General features: G+C 64.1%; 3 protein-coding genes across 4 annotated transcripts; 1 reads left to right on the forward strand and 2 right to left on the reverse strand.

The window, feature by feature from the left end:
- Positions 1–43: 43 nt before the first annotated feature.
- CLDN7 (claudin 7) lies at positions 44–7371 on the reverse strand. 2 transcript variants are annotated; one of them, XM_090129305.1, is made up of 4 exons: positions 7077–7371; positions 3791–3955; positions 2241–2325; positions 44–1003 (listed from the first exon to the last, which is right to left on the reverse strand). In XM_090129305.1, the coding sequence occupies exons 1-4, from the start codon at positions 7297–7299 to the stop codon at positions 826–828; spliced, it is 651 nt and encodes a 216-aa protein (XP_089985431.1). In that variant the 5' UTR covers positions 7300–7371; the 3' UTR covers positions 44–825. The 2 variants fall into 2 exon arrangements, with proteins under 2 accessions (XP_089985431.1, XP_089985432.1); XM_090129306.1 differs by lacking the exon at positions 7077–7371 and adding an exon at positions 6893–7049.
- A 2801-nt stretch (positions 7372–10172) lies between these two features.
- MED11 (mediator complex subunit 11) lies at positions 10173–11479 on the reverse strand. The gene is made up of 3 exons (XM_031609667.2): positions 11395–11479; positions 10927–11057; positions 10173–10310 (listed from the first exon to the last, which is right to left on the reverse strand). Exons 1-3 carry the CDS (start codon positions 11477–11479, stop codon positions 10173–10175), a joined length of 354 nt encoding a protein of 117 aa, XP_031465527.2.
- On the forward strand, positions 11372–22604 carry PELP1 (proline, glutamate and leucine rich protein 1). The gene is given in 21 exon segments (XM_090129359.1): positions 11372–11777; positions 12554–12618; positions 13217–13322; positions 13823–13972; positions 14577–14648; positions 14772–14831; positions 15199–15349; positions 16116–16254; positions 16944–17031; positions 17107–17195; positions 17743–17859; positions 18261–18411; positions 19229–19282; positions 19285–19381; positions 19692–19747; positions 19969–20172; positions 20851–20940; positions 21040–21408; positions 21411–22240; positions 22329–22362; positions 22428–22604. Coding segments are annotated over 21 exon segments (3300 nt in total). The 5' UTR covers positions 11372–11477; the 3' UTR covers positions 22506–22604.
- The last annotated feature ends 65 nt before the right edge of the window (positions 22605–22669 follow it).

Here is a 22669-nt window from a genome sequence, read left to right on the forward strand (position 1 = left end):
TGGACGCGACCAAAAGACGGGGAGCAATTCCGTAAAAGGCTCCAAAAAAAAAGTTTATTTCGTATAAAAGGGGGGAAAAGGGAGGGGGGAGGAACGCGGAAATGGGGGGAAAAAGTACAAAATGGGGGGAAAAGGCCCAAAATTGGTCTCCGAACACGCAAATGTGGCTGGGAAGTGGCAAAATTAGGGAGAAAACCCGAAATTTGGGCGGGGAATCGCGATTTTGGGGGAAAATCGTTCGGTAGGGGAAAAAAAAGTGATTTAAAGCCCGCAATTAATTGAGGGGAGGGGAAGAAATGGACAGACTGGGGGAAATGAACCCGAAATGTGGGGAAATGAGGCAAAAGGGGGCGGGAAGTGCTGAAATATCGGGAGAGGAAAGCTAAAATTGGGCGAAACGGCCAAAACGCGGCGGGGAAACGCACCGAAAATGGGCAGAATTGGTCAAAACGGGGAAAGCCGCCCGGAATGGGGGCGGGGCTGCGAGGGGGCGGGGCTAAAGGCGGCTTCTACGATGCGATTGGTGGATCGGGGGCTGTGGGGGCGTGGCTTGGCGGAGAGAGCGTTTAGGCACTTCCGCTTCCGGTCGCGGGGGAGGGATTATAATGCGTGTCGCTAGAAGGGGGCGGGGCTGCAGGGCGGTTCTGCGATCCGATTGGAGGGCGGTTTTGGGGAGGGGGGGGCTCTCTCAGACGTATTTGGCGGCACTTCCGGTTCCTGCCGAGGGGGGCGGAGCTAAAGGGACGCGGCTAAAAAAAAGGGGGCGTGACTCAAGGCCCGTTCTGCGATCCGATTGGCGCGCCGCCCGGCGGGGGCGTGGCGCTCTCAGACGTAGTCGGTGGCACTTCCGCTTCCGGTCTTTCGAGGCGCCGCCTTCACCCGCGGGTATCGGGCTGTTCCGGTTCCGGTTCCGGTCCGACACGAGCAGAGCAGCGCCGCCCCGCCCAGCAGCAGCAGCGCCGCGCCGCCCCAGCCCACGAACAGCGCCGGGCCCAGCTCGTACCTGGCGGGCGGCGGGCGGCGTCAGGGGCCGCGGGGACACGGAGGGACCCCATAGGGACCCATAGGGACCCATAGAAACCCCATAGGGACACATAGGGACACACAGAAACCCCATAGGGACCCATAGGGACCCCATAGGAACACACAGAAACCCCGCAGAGAGCCATAGGGACCCATAGAAAACCCACAGAAACCCATGGAAACACAGAGGGACCCCATAGAGATCCATAGGGACCCATAAAAACCCCATAGGGACTCATAGGAACCCCATAGGGACCCATACAAACCCCATAGGGACACATAGGGACCCATAGGGACCCCATAGGGACCCCATAGGGACACACAGAAACCCCATAGGGACAAATAAGGACAAATAGAAACCCCATGGAGAGCCATAGGGACCCACAGGAACCCATGGAGACCCATAGGAACCCCATAGAGACCCATAGGGACCCATAGGGACCCATGGAAACCCATAGGGACCCCATAGAGCCCCATAGCTGCCCCATAGGACCCCACAGCACCCCATAGGGCCCAGTAGAGCTCCACTGCACCCCATAGAGCCCCACAGAGCCCCATAACATCCCACAGCACCCCATAGCGCCCCATAGCTGCCCCATAGCATTCCATAACACCTCATAAGACACCATAGGACCCCATAGGACCTCAGGTGCCCCACAGCACCCCAGAGGACCCCATAGCACCCCATAGGACCCCACAGTGTCCCATATCTCCCCATAGGACCCCATAGCACCCCATATCACCCCACAGAACCCCATAGGACCCCATAACACCCCGTAAGACACCACAGGACTCCATAGAGCCCTATAGGACCTCATAGGCACCCCACAGCGCCCCATAGGACCCCATAGCAGCCCATAGGACCCCACAGTGTCCCATATCACCCCACAGAACCCCATAGGACCCCATAGGACCCCATAACACCCCGTAAGATACCACAGGACTCCATAGAGCCCCATAGGACCTCATAGGTGCCCCACAGCGCCTCATAGGACCCCATAACGTCCCACATCACCCCACATCACCCCATAGGACCCCCCAGCGCCCCATAGGACCCCATAGCACCCCATAGGACCCCATAATGTCCCACATCACCCCACATCACCCCATAGGACCCCATAACACCCCATAAGACACCATAGAGCCCCATAGGACCTCATAGGCGCCCCACAGCGCCCCATAGGACCCCACAGGACCCCACAGGACCCCGCACTCACTTGAGGTTTGTGGGGATGGTGGGGCTGTAGAAATCCGTGATGACGCGGTGGGCGAACCAGGAGCAGGCAATGAGGGCACAGAGACCTGGGAAGGGGCGGGAGATGAGCCCAAAATGGGCCGAAATCGCGGGAAATGAGCCCAAAATGGGCCCCAAAAGGGCACCCCGAAAATGGACCCGAAATCGTGGGAAATGAGCCCAAAAATGGGCTGAAATCACGGGAAATGAGTCCAAAAATGGGCCCCAAAAGGGCACCCCGAAAATGGACCTGAAATCGTGGGAAATGAGCCCAAAAACGGGCTGAAATCACAGGAAATGAGCCCAAAAACGGGCCGAAATCATGGGAAATAAGTCCAAAAATGGGCCCCAAAACAGCACCCCGAAAATGGACCCGAAATCGTGGGAAATGAGCCCAAAAATGGGCCCCAAAATGGCGCCCCAAAAGTGGACCCGAAATCGTGGGAAATGAGCCCAAAACGGGCCGAAATCACACAGAATGAGCCTAAAAATGGTCCCAAAACCACAAAATCCCAGCCTAAAAATGGACCCAAAATGCCAAGAATTGAGCCCAAAAACGGGCCCCAAAATGGCACCCCAAAAACGGGCCTGAAATCACCCAAAATGAACCCAAAAATTGACCCCAAAACCACAAAATCTGATCCCAAAAGTGGACCCAAAACGGCACCCCAAAAATGGACCCGAAATCCCGGGAAATGAAGCCAAAAATGGGGGGGGTCCCAAGGGGGTTCCCAGTAAGGGTCCCTTTGGGGGGGGGGTCCTACATGGGGGTCCCAATAGGGTCCCATGGGGGGGGGTCCCACAGGGGGGGTTGCACAGGGGGTCCAAAAGGGGAGGGTGGCTCCCAATGGGGGCTCCAGAGGGGGGTCCTATGGGGGGGGGTTCAAATAGGGATCCGGTAAGGGGGGGGGGGTCCCATGGGGGGGGTCCCAGTAGGATCCAATAGGGGGGGTCCCATGGGCGGGGGGGTCCCAAGGGGGGGGTTCCCAATAGGGGTCCCGTGGGGGTGAGGGGGGGGATCCCATAATGGGGGTCCCGCACGGGGGTTCCCAAGGGGAGGGGATCCCAATAGGGGTCCCGTGGGAGAATGGGGGGGGGTCCCATAATGGGGCTCCTGCAGGGGGGTTCCTGAGGGGAGGGGGGTTCCCAATAGGGGTCCCGTGGGGGGGGTAGAGGGGGGGGCCCCATAATGGGGGTCCCGAGGGGTGGTGGTTCCCAATAGGGGTCCCATGGGGGGGAGGGGGGGGATCCCATAATGGGGGTCCCATAATGGGGGTCCCAAAGGGGGGTCCCCGAGGGGGGGGGTTCCCAATAGGGGTCCATGGGGGGGAGGGGGGGGATCCCATAATGGGGGTCCCGCAGGGGGGGTTTCCAATAGGAGTCCCATGAGGGGGGTTCCAAATAGGATCCCATAGGGGGGGGGGTCCCGAGGGGGGTGCTTCCCAATAAGGGTCCCATTGGGGGGAGGGAGGAGGGTCCCATACTGGGGGTCCCATACTGGGGGTCCCGAGGGGGGTCTCAGTGCCGCCTCACCTGCCAGCAGGAACAGCGCCCCCCCGGCCCCCGCCAGCCGCCCCTTTTTCTTGGGGTCGTCCCCCCCGCACTGCGTGCACTTCAGCCCCGGCAGCGCCGCCCCCAAAGCCAGCGGCCCCAAAACGGCCCCCAGCACCATCAGAGCGCGCGTCGCCTGCGTGGCCGCTGCGGGTCAGAGGTCAGAGGTCAGAGGTCGGGAGGGGTCGGGGGGGGGGTCAGGGGTTGTGGGGTTTGTAGGGGTCACGGAGGGGTCAGAGGGGGTCGTGGGGAGGCCATGGGGTCGTGGGGGGTCGTATGGGGTCATATGGGGTCATGGGGGGTTGTGGAGGGGTCATTGAGGTCAGGGGTCATGGGGTCACAGAGGGGTCAGGGGGGTTGGGGTCATGGGGGGTCATAGGGGGTCATATGGGGGATAGTGGGGCTGGGGGGGTCATAGGGGTCAGGGGGGTCGTGAGGGGTCGTATGGGGGTCATTGGGGGTCACCAAGGGGTCATTGGGGGTCAGAGGTCATAGGGGTTATTGGGGGGCCATGGAGGGTCACAGGGGATTGTATGGGGGTCATGGGGGGTCATGGGGTCGCAGAGGGGTCGGAGGGGGTCGGAGTCAGTGGGGTCACGGGTCATGGGGTTATGGAGGGTTATGGGGTCAGGGATCATATGGGGTCCTAGGGGTCAGGGGGTCAGGGGTCAGAGGTCATTGAGGTTCAGGAGTCATGGGGGTCATAGAGGGGTGAGGTCAGAGGGGCCAGGGGGGGTCAGGGGATGATATGGGGTCATTGGGGTCAATGGGGTCATTGGGGTCAATGGGGTCAGGGGGGTCAACGGGGTCAGGGGGGTCACGTGGTCACATAAAATCCATATAAGGACGTGGGGGGGGGGTTCCCGTGACACAGACCCCATAGGGACCCACAGGGACCCACAGCTCCCCCCCCACCCCACCCCACCCTCAGTTTCAGCCCCACCCCCTTTTATGGCCGCTGTCGCCGTTGGGGCGCGGCTCCCCCCCCTCCCCCCCCCGGGGCCAAAGGTCCCCCACCCCTCCCCCACCCCTCCCCCACCCCCACCCCTCCCATGGGGTGCGGCCCACAGCTGCCACATAGTGCTCCATAGCCAACCCACAGCCGCCCACAGCTGCCAGATTGTGCCCCACTGTGCCCCAGAACTGCCGGGTGGTGCCCCACAGCCGCCCCATAACTGCCCCACAGCCGCCCCATAACTGCCCCATAACTGCCCCACAGCCGCCCCATAACTGCCCCACAACTGCCCCACAGCCACCCCATAACTGCCCCACAACTGCCCCATAACTGCCCCACACAGCCCCACAATCGTCCCATAGCTGCCCCACAACTGCCCCACAGCCGCCCCATAACTGCCCCACAATCATCCCATAGCTGCCCCACAGCCGTCCCACAGCCCCATAACTGCCCCACACTGACCCATAGCTGCCCCATAACTACCCCACACTGCCCCGAGCACCCCATAGCCGCTCCATAGCCACCCCACTGCCCCACAGTGCCCCATAACTGCCCCATAACCACCCCATAACCACCCCACAGTGCCCCATCACCGCCCCATAACCACCCCATAACCACCCCACACGCAGCCAGACCCCCTGCACCGCCCCACATCCTCCATGGCCCCAATGCCCCCACTGACAGCACGGCCCCATAAGTGACCCACAGCCCCACAGCTGCCCCATAGCCACCCCACACCACCCCATAGCCCCATCACCGCCCCACAGCCGCCCCACCTCACCCCATAAGTGACCCCGCAGCGCCAGCAGGGAGTCGTAAGCCTTGCGCTACAGCTTCCCATAACCCCATAACGCCCCACAACCCCCATGTCCCTACATCCCCCGTACCCCTATAGCAGCTCCCCAGCCCCATAACCACCGCGTATCGCCCCACATCGCCCCACATCACCCCATAACTGACCCAGCAGTGCCAGCAGGGAGTCGTAAGCCTTGCATTGCAGGTCTCCGCAGCCCCATATCACCCCATAACCCCAAATCCTTCTAGCAGCCCCCAGCCCCACAGCCACCCCACATCACCCCATATGACCCCATAACCACCCCACCCCACCCCACACCTCACCCAGCAGCGCCAGCAGTGAATCACAAGCCTTGCACTGCAGCTGCCCCCAGCCCCATAACCCCCTTAACCCCCGTATTCTTATAGCAGCCCCCCAGCCCCATAAGCACCCCGTATCACCCCATAACCGCCCCATAACCGCCCCAGCTCACCCGGCAGCGCCAGCAGGGACTCGTAAGCCTTGCACTGCAGCTTCCCATAACCCCATAACCCCATAACCCCCATGTCCCTACATCCCCACACCCTCGTACCCCTATAGCAGACCCCAGCCCCATAACCACCCCATGCGACCCCATAACCGCCCCATACCCGCCCCAGCTCACCCGGCAGCGCCAGCAGGGAATCACAAGCCTTGCACTGCAGCTGCCCCCAGCCCCATAACCCCCTTAACCCCCATGTCCCTACATCCCCACACCCCTGTACCCCTATAGCAGCCCCCCAGCCCCATAACCACCCCGTATCACCCCGTATGACCCCATAACCGCCCCATACCCGCCCCAGCTCACCCGGCAGCGCCAGCAGGGACTCGTAAGCCTTGCACTGCAGCTGCCCCCAGCCCCATAGCCCCCATAACCCCCATGTCCTTACAACAGCCCCCCAGCCCCATAACCACCCCATACAACCCCATAACCACCCCGTATCACCCCATACGACCCCATAACCACCCCATAACCACCCCAGCTCAGCCGGCAGCGCCAGCAGGGAGTCGTAAGCCTTGCACTGCAGCTTCGCATAACCCCATAACCCCCATGTCCCTACATCCCCATACTCTCATATCCTTCTAGCAATCCCTCAGCCCCATAACCACCCCATACGACCCCATAACCGTCCCCAGCTCACCCAGCAGCACCAGCAGGGAACCACAAGCCTTGCACTGCAGCTGCCCCCAGCCCCATAACCCCCATAACCCCCATGTCCCTACATCCCCATATCCACATATCCTTATAGCAGCCCCCCAGCCCCATAACCACCCCATACGACCCCATAACCGCCCCATACCCGCCCCAACTCACCCGGCAGCGCCAGCAGGGAGTCGTAAGCCTTGCACTGCAGCTGCCCCCAGCCCCATAACCCCCTTAACCCCCATGTCCCTACATCCCCACACCCCTGTACCCCTATAGCAGCCCCCCAGCCCCATAACCACCACGTAATACCCCATAACCACCCCATAACCGCCCCATACCCGCCCCAGCTCACCCGGCAGCGCCAGCAGGGAGTCGTAAGCCTTGCACTGCAGCTGCCCGGTGCTGGTGCTGACGCAGCTGCCCCACAGCCCCTGGTAGGTGGACACGGCCGTCACGATGTTGTCCCCCGCGTAGGTGCTGGTCTGCCACTGCCACAGCGCCGTGGCCGCCACCACCGCCCCCCAGCCCCCCAGCGCCAGGGCCAGGCCCAGCAGCTCCAGGCCGCCGCTGGCCATCGGCTCCGCTGGGCCTCGCGGGTCCTGTGGGGTCAGGTGGGTCCTGGTGGGGTCAGGCGGGTCCTAATAGGGTCTGATGGGTCCTGTGGGGTCAGGTGGGTCCTGGTGGGTCCTGTGGGGTCAGGTGGGTCCTGGTGGGGTCAGGTGGGTCCTAATAGGGTCTGATGGGTCCTGGTGGGTCCTGGTGGGGTCAGGTGGGTCCTAATAGGGTCTGATGGGTCCTGGTGGGTCCTGGTGGGGTCAGGTGGGTCCTGGTGGGGTCTGATGGGTCCTGGTGGGGTCTGATGGGTTCTAATGGGGTCTGATGGGTACTAATGGGGTCTGATGGGTCCTGGTGGGGTCAGGGTTAGGGTTCTAATAGGGTCTGATGGGTCCTGGTGGGTCCTGGTGGGGTCAGGTGGGTTCTAATGGGGTCTGATGGGTCCTAATGGGGTCTGATGGGTCCTGGTGGGGTCAGGTGGGTTCTAATAGGGTCTGATGGGTCCTAATGGGGTCTGATGGGTCCTGGTGGGGTCTGATGGGGTTCTGATAGAATCTGATGGGTCCTAATGGGGTCTGATGGGTTCCAATGGGGTCTGATGGGATCTGATGGGCTCTGATGAGGTCTGATGGGTTCTAATGGGGTCTGATGGGTCTTAATAGGATCTGATGGGTCCTGATGGGGTCTGATGGATCCTGATGGGATCTGATGGGTCCTAATGGAGTCTGATAGGGTGGAAGGGGTCCTAGTGGGGTCTGGTGGGGTCTGATGGGATGGGAGAGGTTCTAATGGGGTCCTAATAGGATCTGATAGGGTCCTAATGGGGTGGGAGGGGTCCTAATGGGGTCCTAATGGGGTGGGGTGGGGTGGGTCTTCAGGGGGCCTTTTTGGGGTGATGTGGGTCCTGGTGGTCAAAGGGTGCTATAGGGCAGCTATGGGGCAGCTATGGGGCTGCTATGGGTCCCAGGAGCCCTATGGGGTTGCTGTGGGTCCCAGAGGTTGGAGGGTCCTATGGGGCTGCTGTGGGGCTGCTATGGGTCCCGGGGATCCTATGGGGCTGCTGTGGCCTCCTCTATGGGTCCGCTGGGCTCTCTACCCCCTCCAGGCCCTATTTCCCCTCCAGGCCCTAGATCCCCCGGGGTCCCCTATCCCCTATGGGCGCTGTGGGTCCGGCGGTTGCCCTGCCCCATATAAAGGGGGTGCAGCCCCACGGGAGGGGCGGTGACGTCATAGGGCGGGGCGATGACGTCACGGGGCGGGGCCGGGGGTTTCAGGTCGGGTTGGGGTCAGGGGTGGGGCAGGGCGGCCCCATAGAGGGAGCGCCCCATAGGCGGCCCCACTGAGAGCCCTGCAGGTCGGCTGCCCCACAGACAGCCCCATAGGCGGCCCTACAGATCGGGTGCCCTATAGATGGCCCAGAGATGACCCCATAGATGACCTCATAGATGGCCCCATAGATGACCCTATAGATGATCTCATACGTGGCCCTATGCATGACCCCACTGAGCGTCCCATAGATTGCCTGCCCCATAGATGGCTCCACAAACAGCCCCACAGATTGACTGCCCCACAGACTGGGCACCCCACAGATGGCCCTATAGATTGGGCGCCCCATAGACAGCCCCATCGATTGGGCGCCCCATAAATAGCCCCATCCATTGGGTATCCCATACACGGCCCCATAGATTGGGTGCCCCATAGATCGACTGCCCCATAGCCGGCCCCACATTGCGCCCCATGGGGGGCGGGGGGGGGGGCGGGGGGGAGTTTCGGGCTGTGACGTCATCACCCGGAAATCCCGCCCCGAAACAGAAATGGGGGCGGGGCCACGCGGGGTGGGCGGGGCCGGAACTGACCCCGCCCCCTCAGTCCCTGTAGTGCCCCATAGGGACCCCACAGCGACCCCAAAAAGCCTCTGAGAGACCCCGTAAGGACCCCCAACCTCATAGAGACACCATAGGGACCCCATAGGAGCACCCCAAACCCCATAGAGACCCCATAGGGACCCTAAGCCCCATAGAAAACCCCATAGGAACACCCCAAACCCCATAGAGAACCCCATAGGGACACCAAACCTCATAAGAGACCCCATAGGCACCCCATGGGGGCCCCAAAACCCCATATGGACCACAAAGAAATCCCATAAGGAACCGAAACCCCATAGAGATCCCATAGTCTCTCTAGAGACCACATAGGGATCCCAAAACTCAGTGTCACCCCATAGACAACCCATAGTAACCCCAAACCCCATAGAGAACCCATAGGGACCTCATAGGGGCCCGAAGCCCCATAAAGATCCCACAGGGACCCCAACCCCCATAGAGACCCCATAGGGACCCACCCCCCAAGTCCCCCAAGCTGCCCCACAGACCCCAAACCCCACAGACACACGCACACGCAGACCCCATTCTTGTGCCCCATACATGCGGACCCCTTTATTGTTCTGCCCCACATTGGGGTCTCTGCCGTGTCCTGGGGGTCCCCCCACATCCTGGCTGTCCCACGGCGTCCCCACGTCCATCCACGGCCCCACAGCCCGATGGGTCCGACCCCACATCGCCCCATATAACCCCATACAACCCCACATCCCCACGTCCATCCACGGCCCCACAGCGCCCCCTATGGGTCCGGCAGCCGCTGACGGCCCCACACGGCCCCACATCCATCTGTGTCCCGCCCACCCCTACGGGTCCAGCCCCACACCTCCCACACCGCTACGGGTCCAGCACTCGCTGACGACCCCAGATCGCCCCCCACCACCCCCCACCTCCCCACCTCCATCCACGGTCCCCGCTTTGTGTCCAGCCCCACGCCTCCCACTCCCCTCTGTGCCCAGCGGCCACCGACCGCCCCCCACCGCCCCCCGTGGGTCCAGCAGCCCCCCTCGCTGCCCCTAAGCATCCAGCAGCTGCTGACAGCCCCGTGCCAGCTCCGCCAGCCGCCTCCTGGCGTACTCCATTCTGTTCAGAGCCAGCTGGCAGCCCTTCCGTGCCGCGTAACTCGAGCCCTCGTGGGGCTGCCCGGTGGCCACCTGGAAAGGGGGGCGGGGCTTCAGATCGGAGCCACGCCCCCACCCGGCATGGCCACGCCCCCCAGTCAGCCAAGGTCACGCACCCTCCATTAGGACCACACCCCCCAAACTCCTCCCACCCGCGCTGGCCACGCCCCCTTCCAAACACGCCACTTTGAGTATAATGGAAGCCCCGCCCATCGTGCGTGACCACGCCCCTTCAGCGTGACCACGCCCACATGAGGTATCGCCCCGCCCTCCTCCGTTGTGACCACGCCCCCCTCCCGACTCGCCCCGCCCCCTGCTGTGCCCACGCCCCCACGGCAAAAGCCACGCCCCCTCCCACGCGCTTCCTCGTAGCCACGCCCACCCGCAGAAAAAGCCACGCCCCCTTTTCGATGGCCACGCCCCCTCCTCCCGTACACTGAGGGCTGCGATTGGGGGATGAGGGGCAAAACTGTGGGGTGAGGATCCAGGATTTTGGGGGCAGAGTTTTGGGGTGAGAATCCCGGATTTTGGCACAGCTTTGGAGCCTGGATTTGAACTCCATTTCCGGGCTTAATTTGGATTCAGACCTCAGCGTTCAGATTCCCACCCCCCAACCCCTGACCTCTGACCTTTGACCCCCGACCCCCACCTGTGTCAGGTAGCGGATCTGGGCCCCCAGCTCGGCCTCCACTTTGGCCACAGCCGCCCCGAACGCAGCCGCCTGCCGCTCCAGCAGCCGCTCTGCTGCCTTCTCCTTGGACAGCTCCAGAATCACCGAGCCTGGGGGGAATGGGGGGGTCGTGACCTCTGACCCCTCGGTTGTGGGAGGGACTTCCTGCCCCACGGGAAATGGCTGCCACTCCCCCACAGGGCTGCACCCTCAGGAACGCCCTGTGCCTTTAAGGCCCCCCCATCGCCATAAGCCCCGCCCACCGTTAAGCCCCGCCCACAGCGCGGTCGACCAAATCTCCACTAAGCCCCGCCCACCGCAATGTAAGCCCCGCCCCGCCCCCCAACAAAGCCCCGCCCACTCCGCCGTCTCTACCGACGGTCCCGCCCCCAGAAAGGCTCCGCCCTCCGCCCGCTTAAGCCCCGCCCATCGCCAGGCCCCGCCCACCCGCGCTCTGCAGCGCCGCGCCGATTTCCCTCTCCAGCTCCTCCAGGGCCCGCAGCCTCTCGTTGGCCACGCCGTAGCCCGCCATGCTTCCTCCTACCCACACTTCCGGCCCTACTTCCGCTCGCGCATGCGCTATGCACTCCCACGGCCGGATGTCCGCCGGGGGCGCTCTAGGCTGCGTCTCGATGTTCTCCCGCCCGCCCCCTTTTGACGTCATCTCCGTGCGCCGCGCTCCGCGACGCCCCGCGACCACCAGCATGGCGGCGGTGGCGGCCGCCCGCGCTCCAGCTACGGCGCTTCTGGAGGCCCTCAGCGCGCTCCCGACGGCCCCGGGCGCGCTCCCGGGACTGGTGCGGGGGCTGCGGGACAGCGGCGGAGCTCAGGTGCGAAAAACTGCATCCCCGGTTCTCCCCCCTCCGCCCCAAATCCAATGGGGAGCGCTGCAGCTGCGCCACGTGGGGCCCCCCCACCCCTCCGGGTGACCTCTGACCCCTCGCGTGACCTCTGGCCCCGCACGTGACCCCTGAGCCCATCTTGTGCTGGCATAGGGACCCTGCGCAGAGCCTAAATTCGGCCCCCAAATGCCACAAATACGCCCCAAAATGTCCCCAGATGTCCCGAATCCACCCCGAAACGCCCCAAATCTGCCCCAATTGCCACAAATCTGGCCTAAATCCACCCAAAATGCCCCAAATCTGCCCCAATTGCCCCAAATCTGGCCTAAATCCACCTCAAAATGCCCCAAATCTGCCCCAAATTACCCCAAGTGTGCTCTAATTGCACCAAAACGCCCCAAATCCACCACAAAAGACCCCAAATCCGCCCCAAAATGCCCCAAATCTAACCCAGAAATCCCCAAATCCTCCCCAGTTGCCCCAAATCTGCTCAATTTACCCCATTTTCTCCCCCATTGCTCCCAAATGTGCCCCATTTTGCCCTAAATTCTCCTTTCCCCCCCAAAATTGACCCAATCAATCCCATTCCCGCCCCAAAAACCCCCAAAACTGCCCCCAGTGTTCCCCTTTTGTCCCCCAATGGCCCCAAATTCTCACACTTCTGCCCCAAATCCGCTGAAATTGCCCCATTTTGCCCCCAACCCCCCCATTTTCCCCATTTGTCCCTTCCTGTCCTTTGACCTCTGACCCCGCTGACCCCGCAGTCCTCCCAGGCGCTGGGGGCGCTCATCGCCGTGGCCGGCGCCCGGCTGGGCTCCATGAAGACGCGGTGAGTGGCGGCCAATGGGGCGTGAGGGAGCTGGGCTGGGGGCTGCTGATTGGCTGCAGGGCTGGGGAGGGCGGGGCATGGGAAGCATCGGCCAATTGGAAGACAGCACAACTTTGCGTCAGTGTTTGAAAGGCGTCTTCTCATTGGTCGTTCTGTGGTTGGAGAGCGGAGCTAGCTGCAGTGGCAGCCAATCAGAGGGCAGCTCAGTGCCACAACCTTGTGGATTCGTCTCCCATTGGCTGAAAGTGGTGACCACGCCCACAGCTTGCAGCTATTGGCTCCTCATGCGGAGCGGGTGGGGCTTGGTTGGTAGGGAGCCAATCAGGTGGAAGAACTTAATGGTGGGCAGGGCCACGTGGGTAGGATGCGTTTTTGATTTGTGTTCTTTTATTGGCTGCTTGTATTGTGGATGGGCGGGGCTAAGCAGCACAACAACCAATCAGAACTCAAATTGTGAGCAGCTCCTCCAAATTGTCTTGGGGGGGCGGGACTAAAGAGCTGAGGCAGCCAATCAGCGTCGAGCTTTTGCTTGGATATGAGCGGGTGGGGCCCCGCGAGCCCCGCCCCCCCCTGAGCCCATCAGCCAATGGCGTCGCAGGTTCGAGGGGCTGTGCCTGCTGGCGCTGCTGGTGAGCGAGAGCCCAACGGAGCCCTTCCAGCAGCACTGCCTGGGATGGCTGAGAGCCCTGCAGCACCTCCTGCAGGTGGGGCTGGGGGGCCTGGGGGGCTATGAGGGGTCTTGGGAGGGTTATGGGGGGTCCTGGGGGGCTATGAGGGGTCTTGGGGGGGTTATGGGGGGTCCTGTAGGGGTTATGGGGGGTCCTGGGGGGCTATGAGAGGTCTTGGGAGGGTTATGGGGGGTCTTGGGGGACTCTGGGGGGTGTTTTGAGGAGCTATGGGGGAACTATAGGAGGTTTATGGGAGGTCTTGGGGGACTATCGGGAGTCCTGGGGGGGTTATGGGGGATTATGGAGGATCCTGGGGGAGGTAATGGGATTATGAAGGGGCTGTGGGGCATTATAGTTCCTGATGGGGTAATGGGGGACTATGAGGGGTCCTGGAGGGGGGCTATGGGGGGTTATGGGGGATTATAGGGGTCCTGGGGGGGTCCGCGGGGGTTACTGCAGGGCAATGGGGGACTATGGGGGGGCTCTGGAGGGGTTTACGGGGCAGCCGTGGTTCTCACCCCCATTCCTCCCCCCAGTCCCAGGACCCCCCCCCCACCATGGCGCTGGGCGTGGCGGTGCTGCACCAACTGCTGCAGTTCTCAGCTCAGCTGCCCGGCCTGGCGCGGGACATCGGGACCGACCACATCCCGGGGCTGCTCACCTCCCTGCTGGGGCTGAAGGCTGAGGTGTGGGGCGGCCCCTAGCGGCGGGGCGGGGCACAGCAGGGATGTGTGGGGCACAGTGACCCCTAGCGGCGGGGCGGGGCACAGCAGGGGTGTGTGGGGCACAGTGACCCCTAGCGGCGCGGCGGGGCACAGCAGGGGTGTGTGGGGTACAGTGACCCCTAGCGGCGCGGCGGGGCACAGCAGGGATGTGTGGGGCACAGTGACCCCTAGCGGCGGGGCGGGGCATAGCAGGGATGTGTGGGGCACAGTGACCCCTAGCGGCGCGGCGGGGCACAGCAGGGATGTGTGGGGCACAGTGACCCCTAGCGGTGGGGCGGGGCACAGCAGGGGCTGCGTTGGGGGGGGACTTATGGGGTGGGGGGTTTTGGGGTGGGGGGGTGTCAATAAGGGGTGGTTATGGGGAGGTGGGGTTAAGGGGGGGGTCTGCGGGGGTCCTGGGGGGGGGGTTATGGGGATTTAAAGTCACGGGGGGGGTCTGCTGAGCTTGGGGGACTCATAGGAGTCTATGGGGAGGTCTGGGGGTTCTGGGGGGGTGGGCAAAACGCCAAGGGGGGGGAGCGTCGCTAATTAGTGTTTTAATTAGGTTATTAATTAATTTGCTCAGTGCGAGGTGTCCACGCTGGAGGGCATCAAATCCTGCATGACGTTTTACCCCCGCGCCTGCGGCTCCATGCGGGTAAATGGAGGACTTCCCCCCCCCCCCCAAAAAAAAAAATGGGGGTGCCCCCCCCTGAGAAATTGGGGAGGGTCTTTTACTCCTCCTTCACACCCAAAATTGTGTCTTTTCGCCCCAAAACAGGGCAAACTGGCGGCCTATTTCCTGGCCCGCATCGACTCGGAGTCACCGCGAGTGCAGGAGGTGGGGGGGGGGCGGGGGCAAAATGGGGAGGGGGGGCAAAATGGGGGGGACCCCAAAATTGGGGGGGGTCTGTGGAGGCTCTTTTAAGGTCTTAAAGGAGGATTTTTTTGGGGGGGGGGTCTTTGGGGTGGGGTTTTTGGAGTCTGGGGGTTTTAAGGAGGGGGGCCTCTGGGCTGGGGGTCACTGGGGGGGGGGTACAGTATTTGGGGGGGGTCTGCTGAGCTCAGGGGGCCCATAGGAGCCTATGGGGGGGGTCAGGCAGCCCTGGGGGGGTTCTATGGGGTGGGGGTGGGTCCGTCCTTCACTGGGGGGTTTTCGGCCCCACCGGGGGGGGGTCTCTAATTGCCCCCCCCCCCCCCCCCCCCAGCTGGCCTGTGAGTGCTACGCCCTGCTGCCCGCCCTGGGCCGAGGCTTCGCCCTGGGGCTGCGGCACAGAGAGGGCTGGAACCAGGAAGTGAGGGGGCTGCTGGGGGCCATGCGGAGCCTGCTGGGGGGGCTGCTGCCCAACGGAGTGCAGGGTAGGAGGGGGGGGTCAAGGGGGGGGGGGGCTGGGGGTGGGTTTGGGGGCGTTGAGGGGGGGTGTTGGGGGAGTTTTTGGGCGGGTCTGGTGGGGTTTGAAGGGGTGGGTTTGGGGTGGGAGGGTTTGGGGGGGCAATGGGGGGGCTGGGAGGGGGGGTGGGGGGGCTGGGGGGGCTAGGGAGGAGATGGGGGGGGCAATGGAAGGGTAATGGGGGGGCAATGGGGTACTGGGGGTTGGGGGGGCGATGGGGGTGGAGGGGCAGTGGGGGTATTTGGGGGATAAAGGGGGGGTAGGGGGGATATTGGGGAGAGATTGGGGGGGAATGTGGGGGGTATTGGGGGTGGGGGGGCAAAGGGGGTTAATTCATTGCTGGGGGGGGGGGGCAACAAGCCTGCAGTCCCCACTGAGACTCCTTTCCTATGGTTTGGGGTCCCCACCCCACTTTTTCCCCCCGCCAAAGGACCACGTATGACCCCCCATAGCCCCCACAGAGCCCCCGCAGCGCCACCCAGTGGCCACAGCGCGTCATTGCACTCCATAAGCCCCATAAGTCCGCAAAGAGGCCTCATAGCGCCACCCAGTGGCCACACCGTGTAATTACATCCCACAACCCCACCATAATCCCCTCATGGAAACCCCACAGCGCCGCCGAGTGGCCGCTCCGCGTAATTGCACGCCATGGTCCTATAGAGATCTTATAGCGCCGCCCACCGGTCATACTGTGTAATTGCACCCCATAACTCTTCCTAATCCCCCCCCCACAGAGCCGCCCCCCCCCAACGAGGCTCCTGGGGAGGAGCTGCTGCTGCCCCCCCCGCCAGGGGGAGGAGATGGGGGGGGGGACGCGGTGCTGCTCCACCAACGCTTCGCGGGGCTGGCCCGGATCCTCTGCCTGCTGCTGCGGTACCCCCCAACCCCCCCCCCAAATAAAACACCGCTCCCGAGACCCCAACACCCCCAAATACCCCCAAATCCCCCCCCGTAATACCCCCCAATCCCCCTATATGACCCAAAATTTGCCTAGGCGCCCCCATATACACACATGCACCCCCAAATGCCCCCCCTAAATACCCCCCAACCCCCCCCAATTCCTCCCCCAAATCCCCCCGACCCCCCCATCACCCCCACCCCAAATGCCCCCATCATTTTACCAGTCTCCCCCATCTTTCCCCCCCCATTTCTGCCCCCATCCCCATTCCTATCCCTCCCCACCTCCATCCATTCGTGCTTTCGTTATCCCTGCCCCCCCCACACCATTACCCCCCCCGGCCCCCCCCATAACGCCCCCTCCCCATAATCCCCCCCATAATGGTTCCCTATGAGAAGACCCCCAAAGGTGCCCCCCGATGCCTCCCCATAATATTTCTCCTTATAATGCCCCCCCATAACGCTTCCTGCCCATAAAGGTCCCCCTGTAACGCCTCCCCATAATGGCCGCCCCATATTCCCCCCCCCCACAATACTTCTCTCACTGCCCACCCCATAATCCTCCTCCCCAAATACCCCCCCGTAAGGCCCCCCCATAACGTCCCCCCTAAAACAACCCCAAAACTCCTCTCCCCCCCCCATATTGTGCCCCCCCCCCCCCCCAGGAAGGATTTCGTGGCCCCTGTTTCCGTTCCTGTTGGGGACATTTTGGACGTCGTTTGCTGCGCTCTCAACGCCTCCCCCCGCAATGCAGTGAGTTGGGGGGGCTGCAGACCCCAGACCCAAAATGAAAGGGGGGGAGTCCCTCAATTTATGCCCCCCCCCCAGGGCTGGCTCGGCGATGCTCCCCTGCGGCTGCTGCTGCTGCCTGCTGTGCACATGGAGGCCTTGGATGTGCTGGGGGCTTTGGTGGGAGCGTGAGTGGGGGGGGCATGGGGGGGTACTGGGGGGAATAGGGAGCATGGGGGGGGTTTGGGGGGGCTATGGGGGGTATTGGGGGGCTGGGAGGTAAAGGGGGTTTGGGGGGCAGTAGGGGATGTGGGGGGATATTGGGGGGGCTATGGGGTGTTGGGGGACCGGAGGGGGTTGGGGGGGGCAATGGGGGGGGTTGGGCAGGGAGTGGGGAGGGCTGGGGGGGTTTGAAGGGGGGAAATGAGGGGGATTGGGGGGGTAATGGGGAGCAATAGAAGGTACAGGGGGAATTGGGGAGAGATTGGGGGCAGGGGGGGTAATGGGGGGCAGCGGAGGGATCAATGGGGGGGGCGAGGAGGGGGGCGATGGGGGGATTGGGGAGGCACTGGGTGGGGATTGGGGGGGTGGGGGGGCATTGGGGGTTACTGGGGGGGAATGGGAGGATTTCGGGGGAACCGGGAGGGGGATTGGAGGCACTGGGGGGGCTGTGGGGTCATTGGGGCGGTGCTGGGGGGGGCGCTGTTTGCTGACCCCCCCCCGTTCCCCCTCCAGGTGTGGTGCGCGACTCGTCCGCTGGGGGGCGCTGCTGTGCCGCCTCTTCCCGCAGGTGTTGAACGCGTGGAGCGGCGGCCGCCAGGGGGCGCTGCCAGGGCAGGAGAGACCGCACAGGTGGGGGGGGGGGGCGTTGGGGGGGTCGTGGGGGGGGGTGGGGGTGTCTGGGGGGCTCAGGGGTCCTGAAGGGGGCTGGGGGGGCTGAGGTTTGGGGGGACGGGGGTTGGGTTTCTTGGGGGGCTAAGGGAGATTGAGGGGGGGCTGGGGGAGGGTGGGGGGCCTGGGGGGGGATTTGGGGGTCCTGGGGGGGGGGGGTTGGGGGGGTTTTGGGGGTGACTGAAGGGTCCTGGGGGGAGCTGAGGGGGGGTGGGAGTCATGGTGGGGGAATTGAAGCGAGGAAGAGCATCATAGGGGGGCTGGGGGGGGGGTTGGTGTTACTGAGGGGGGGAGTTGGGGGTTGGGGGGGGTTGGGGGTGTCTGGGGGGGTCATTTATTTATCCCCCCTCCTCCCCCCCCAGCGCGGTGCGCGCCCGCCTCTACGCAGTGCTGGAGCTGTGGGTGCAGGCGGCGGGGGCTGCGGGGGGGGTCCTGCAGGGTCCCGGCCCCCCCTCCGAGGAGCTGCTGGCGCAGATCATGGCTGACATCACCCCCCCCACGGCCGGCACCACGGTGCGGCCCCCCCCCACGCACGGAGCTCCATAGGGACCTTTAGAACCCTATATAACCCTAAGGAACCCCATAGAGCCACATCGGGGCTCTGCAGTCCCATAGAAGTGCCTGGAATCCTATAGAACCCCATAGGACCCCATAGAGTTCTGCAGAAGCGCGTGGAGTTCTTTCAATCCTATAAGATCCTATAGAGCCCCATAGAACCTTTCTGGACCAATAGAGCGTCATAGGATTCCACAGAGCCCCATAGAACCTTATAGAATCACATAGAGTCCTATAGAGCTTCCTTGATCCCATCAAAACCCATAAAACCTTATAAAACATTATAGAGTTTGTTTGATCCCATAGAACCCCATAGAACCCCATAGAACCCCATAGAACCCCGTAGAGTTTGTTGGATCCCACAGAACCCCACAGAACCCCATAGAACCCCATAGAACCCCATAGAGTTTGTTGGATCCCACAGAACCCCATAGAACCTCATAGAACCCCATAGAATTCGTTTGATCCCATAGAACCCCATAGAACCCCGTTCGACCCACAGACCCCATAGAACATCGCCAGGAACCCATGGGAACCCCCTGAGACCCATAGGACCCCCCAGCCCCAAAAGACCCCCCCATCCCCCATAGGACCCCCCCATATCCCCCTACCCCTTTGTGCCCCCCCAGCCCCATAGAACCCCCCCAGTCCTATAGACCCCCCCCATACCCCATAGGTCCCCCCCCTTTTACTCCTTTATTTGCCCCCCTCACCCCCACATCCCTATAAAACCCCCCGTTTTGCCCCTCCCGACCTTTTTTCTGCCCCCCCCCAGCTGAAGACGGAGCCGAAGCCCAGCGCCCCCAAAAGGCCCAAACTGGGGGGGGGGACGGCGGTGTCGGAGGGGGGGGGGCAGCTGACGCCCCCCCCCTGCAACGCAAAATGGAACCGGCGGCCAACAGCGACGTGTGTGGGGGGGCACTGAGAGGTGGGGGGGCACAAGAATAACGGGGGGGGCACTGAGGGGGGGGCCCAGAAGTGGGTGGGGGGCACAGAAATTAAGGGGGGGACAAAGGTGTGGGGGGGTGCAAAATAATGGGGGGGGAGGAAAGAAACAAATGGGGAGGAACCCCGGGTTTCGGAGGGGGGGTAAATTGGGGGGGGTGATAATTGGGGACCCGGGAAGGGGGGGGGGGAGCTGGGGGGGCTGAAGTGGGGGGGAGGGGGGCGATGTTTGGGATGGGGGGGTTGTGGGGGGGCTGCATTGTGACCCCCACTTTATTTGCCCCCCCCCACAGCGCTGCACCGAATCATCCTGACGGGGGGGGCCCTCATTAAGGAGGAGACGCACCGGGTGAGGGGGGGGAAATGGGGGGGCTTGGGGGTTGGGGGGGGGCCATGGGGGCGGTTTGGGGGGGTTATGGGATATATGGGGGGGGGTGGGGTGGCTGTGGGTTTTCTATGGGGTGGCTCCGGATGTTCCCCCCCCCCGCCCCAGTTTTCACCCCCATATCCCCCCATATCCACCCCAAACCCCCCCACGCCCCCCCGCTGACGCCCCCTCTCCCCCCGCAGCGCCTCCAGGACCTCCTCCTCCCATTGGCTCTGGCTTTGACCCCCCCGCCCCCCCCCGGCTCCCCCTATTCCCACCCCCCGACCCGGGCAGCCCTTTATCGGGTTCTGCTGGCGCTGCTCCTGGCCCCCCCCCCATCGCGAGGACCCCCCCTCGCCTGCGCCCTGCGTGCCTTCAGCCGGGGGCAGCGGGACCCCGACCTGCAGGTGAGTGGGGGGGGGGGACAGGACCCCCAACTGTGGGGCTGGGACCCCGTATGTGGGTATGGGATCTATTTGTGGGTATGGGATCCTATTTGTGGGTGTGGGATCCTATCTGTAAGTATGGGACCCCATGTGTGTGTATGGGATCTATTTGTGGGTGTGGGACCCCCATGGGTGGGGCTGAGACCCCATGTGTGTGTATGGGATCTATTTGTGGGTATGGGATCCTATTTGTGGGTATGGGGCCGTCACGTGTGAGACCCCCATTTATGGGGTCCCCATTTGAGGCTATGGGACCCCATATGTTTATATGGGACCCCCATGGGTGGGGCTGGGACCCCCATGTGGGACCCTGTATGTGTTGGACCCCGGTTTGAGTGCATGGGACCCCATATGTGGGTGTGGGACCCCCCCGGACCCCTCCCCATCCTGGGACCCATTGACCCCCCCATCCCTTTTGGGACCCCCGTTGAACCCCCAATTCGTTTTGGGACCCTCCCAGACCTCCCCATGCTGGGCCCCCCCCGTCCTTTTGGGACCCCTATGGACCCCCCATCCATTTTGGGCCCCCCCAGACCCCCCTTCCCCCGATCCTGGGCCCCTCATTGACCCCCCCTACCCCTTTTTGACCCCCCCCCCAAGCCCCCCGTTAACCCCCCCATATTCCCCCCCCCCCCCCAGGTCTCCTCAGTCTGCACCGAAGCTCTGGTGATCTCCAACGCTTTGGCCCGCCCATGGGTGCCCCCCCTGCGCCCCCCCCCCACCGCCAACCCCCCCCCGGACCCCCCCACCTCCACCGCCCCCCCCCAACCGCCACCTTTCCGCCCCCCCCACCCCCCCCCTTCCCACTTCCCCCGGCCCCCCCCCCTCCTCCCCCCCGCCTCCCCCCTCAACCCTCTCCCTCCTCCCCCCCCCGCAAACAACGAAGACCCGCCTTTGATTTCGGGGGGGGGTCCGGACGAAGGTGATGTGGGGGGGTTGGGCCTGGGGGGGGGCCGCCCCCGCCGCCCCATTTTCGTCCATTACGACAAGGAGGAGCCGTCGGACGTCGAGATCTCCTTGGAAAGCGACTCGGACGACAGCGTCGTCATCGTCCCCAAACGGGGGGGTCCCGCCCCCACCTCCCCCCCGCCCCAAATCCCCAAGCCCCCCCCGCCCCCTCCGCCGCCCCCTCCCCTCCTCCCCCCCCCATCCTCCTCCCCCCCCGCTCCCCTCCCCGACCCCCCCCCCGAGGACCCCTCGCTGCCCCCCCTCCTCTGCTGCCCCCCCCTCCTCCGCCCCCCCCCTCGCTGCCCCCCCCCCCGACCCCCAACTCGGCCCCTTTGCTGACCAGCCCCCCGCCTTCGATGGAACAGCCCGTGGAGGGGGGGGCGGGCGGGGGGGGGGCCGGGGGGGCCGTCATTAACATCAACAGCAGCGAGGAAGAGGAGGAGGAGGAGGAGGAGGAGGAGGAAGAGTTCGGGGAGGAAGACGAGGAGGAAGAGGAGTTTTACGAGGAGGAGGAGGAGGAGATGGAGGAGGATTTCGAGGAGGACTTCGAGGAGGAGGAGGAGGAGGAGGAGGAGGAGGAGGAAGGCCTCAGCGAGGAGGAGGAGGAGGAGGAAGAGGAGGAGGAGGAGGAGGAGGAAGATGAAGCCCCCCCCCGGGCTGAGGAGGAGGAAGAGGAGGAGGAGGAGGAGGGGGCGGCTCTGCTGATGGAGGTGGAGGAAGGCTGCGCCCCCCCCGGCCCTGAGGAGGAGGAGGAGGAAGAGGAGGGGGGGGGAGGAAGGCAGGAAGCGGAGCCCCCCCAAGGCGGGGGGGGTGAGGAAGAGGAGGGCGGACCCCCCCCCGACGCCGGGCCGCCCCCCAACGCCGAGCCGGCGGGGAAAGAAGGGGAGGCGGAGCCCCCCCCCAAGGCAGCAGCGGAGCCCCCCCGGGAGGAAGAGGAGGAAGAGCAGGGAGGAGGCGGAGAGGAGGGGGGGGGCGGGGAGGAGCCCCCTCCCCAAATTGAGCCCCAGCCTCAAATGGAGGGGGGGGGGAGGGGGAGCCCCCCCAGCTGCCGCCCCCCCCCAGCGCGGAGGAGAAGGAGGAGGTGAGGGGGGGGGAGGGGGGGGTGTTTGGGGCAGTTCTGGGGGGTTTGGGGGGGGTTATGGGGGGACGTGGGGCAGATTGGGGGGCAGTTTGGGGGGGTATGGGGGCGTTCAGGGGCAGTTTGTGAGGGGGTTTATGGGACGCTTTGGGGGCACTTTGTGTGACCCCCCCCTCTCGGTGCCCCCCAGGACCCCACAGCCTCCATGTTGGCCGATTTCATCGACTGCCCCCCCGACGACGAGCACGGCTCCGAGCCCCCCCCGTGACCCCACATGGACCCACGTGACCCCCGCATTAAACCCCCCCACGTGACCCCATGTAACCTCCACGAGCCCCTTCGTGACCCCCCCGTGACCCCCTGTAATACCCCCACGTGACCTCCTCCAGCCCCCCCCCCCCTCAGTGACGTAGAAATAAAGGTTCCCCCATA

The sequence above is a fragment of the Phasianus colchicus genome, chromosome 36 (genome assembly GCF_987193195.1).
Source record: "Phasianus colchicus chromosome 36, bPhaCol1.hap1.1, whole genome shotgun sequence".
NCBI lineage: Eukaryota > Metazoa > Chordata > Aves > Galliformes > Phasianidae > Phasianus > Phasianus colchicus.

Excerpts from the sequence above, each read along its gene's own strand:
- CLDN7 (XM_090129305.1), bottom strand. The coding sequence starts at position 7,299 with ATGGCCAGCGGCGGCCTGGAGCTGCTGGGCCTGGCCCTGGCGCTGGGG. Across the intron at positions 3,956-7,076 it reads CTCCCTGCTGGCGCTGCCGG|CGGCCACGCAGGCGACGCGC; the intron begins GTGAGCTGGGGC and ends TCTGACCCGCAG. Across the intron at positions 2,326-3,790 it reads GGCGCTGTTCCTGCTGGCAG|GTCTCTGTGCCCTCATTGCC; the intron begins GTGAGGCGGCAC and ends GCCCCTTCCCAG.
- MED11 (XM_031609667.2), bottom strand. The coding sequence starts at position 11,479 with ATGGCGGGCTACGGCGTGGCCAACGAGAGGCTGCGGGCCCTGGAGGAG. Across the intron at positions 11,058-11,394 it reads CGCGGCGCTGCAGAGCGCGG|GCTCGGTGATTCTGGAGCTG; the intron begins GTGGGCGGGGCC and ends CATTCCCCCCAG. Across the intron at positions 10,311-10,926 it reads AGATCCGCTACCTGACACAG|GTGGCCACCGGGCAGCCCCA; the intron begins GTGGGGGTCGGG and ends CCCCCTTTCCAG.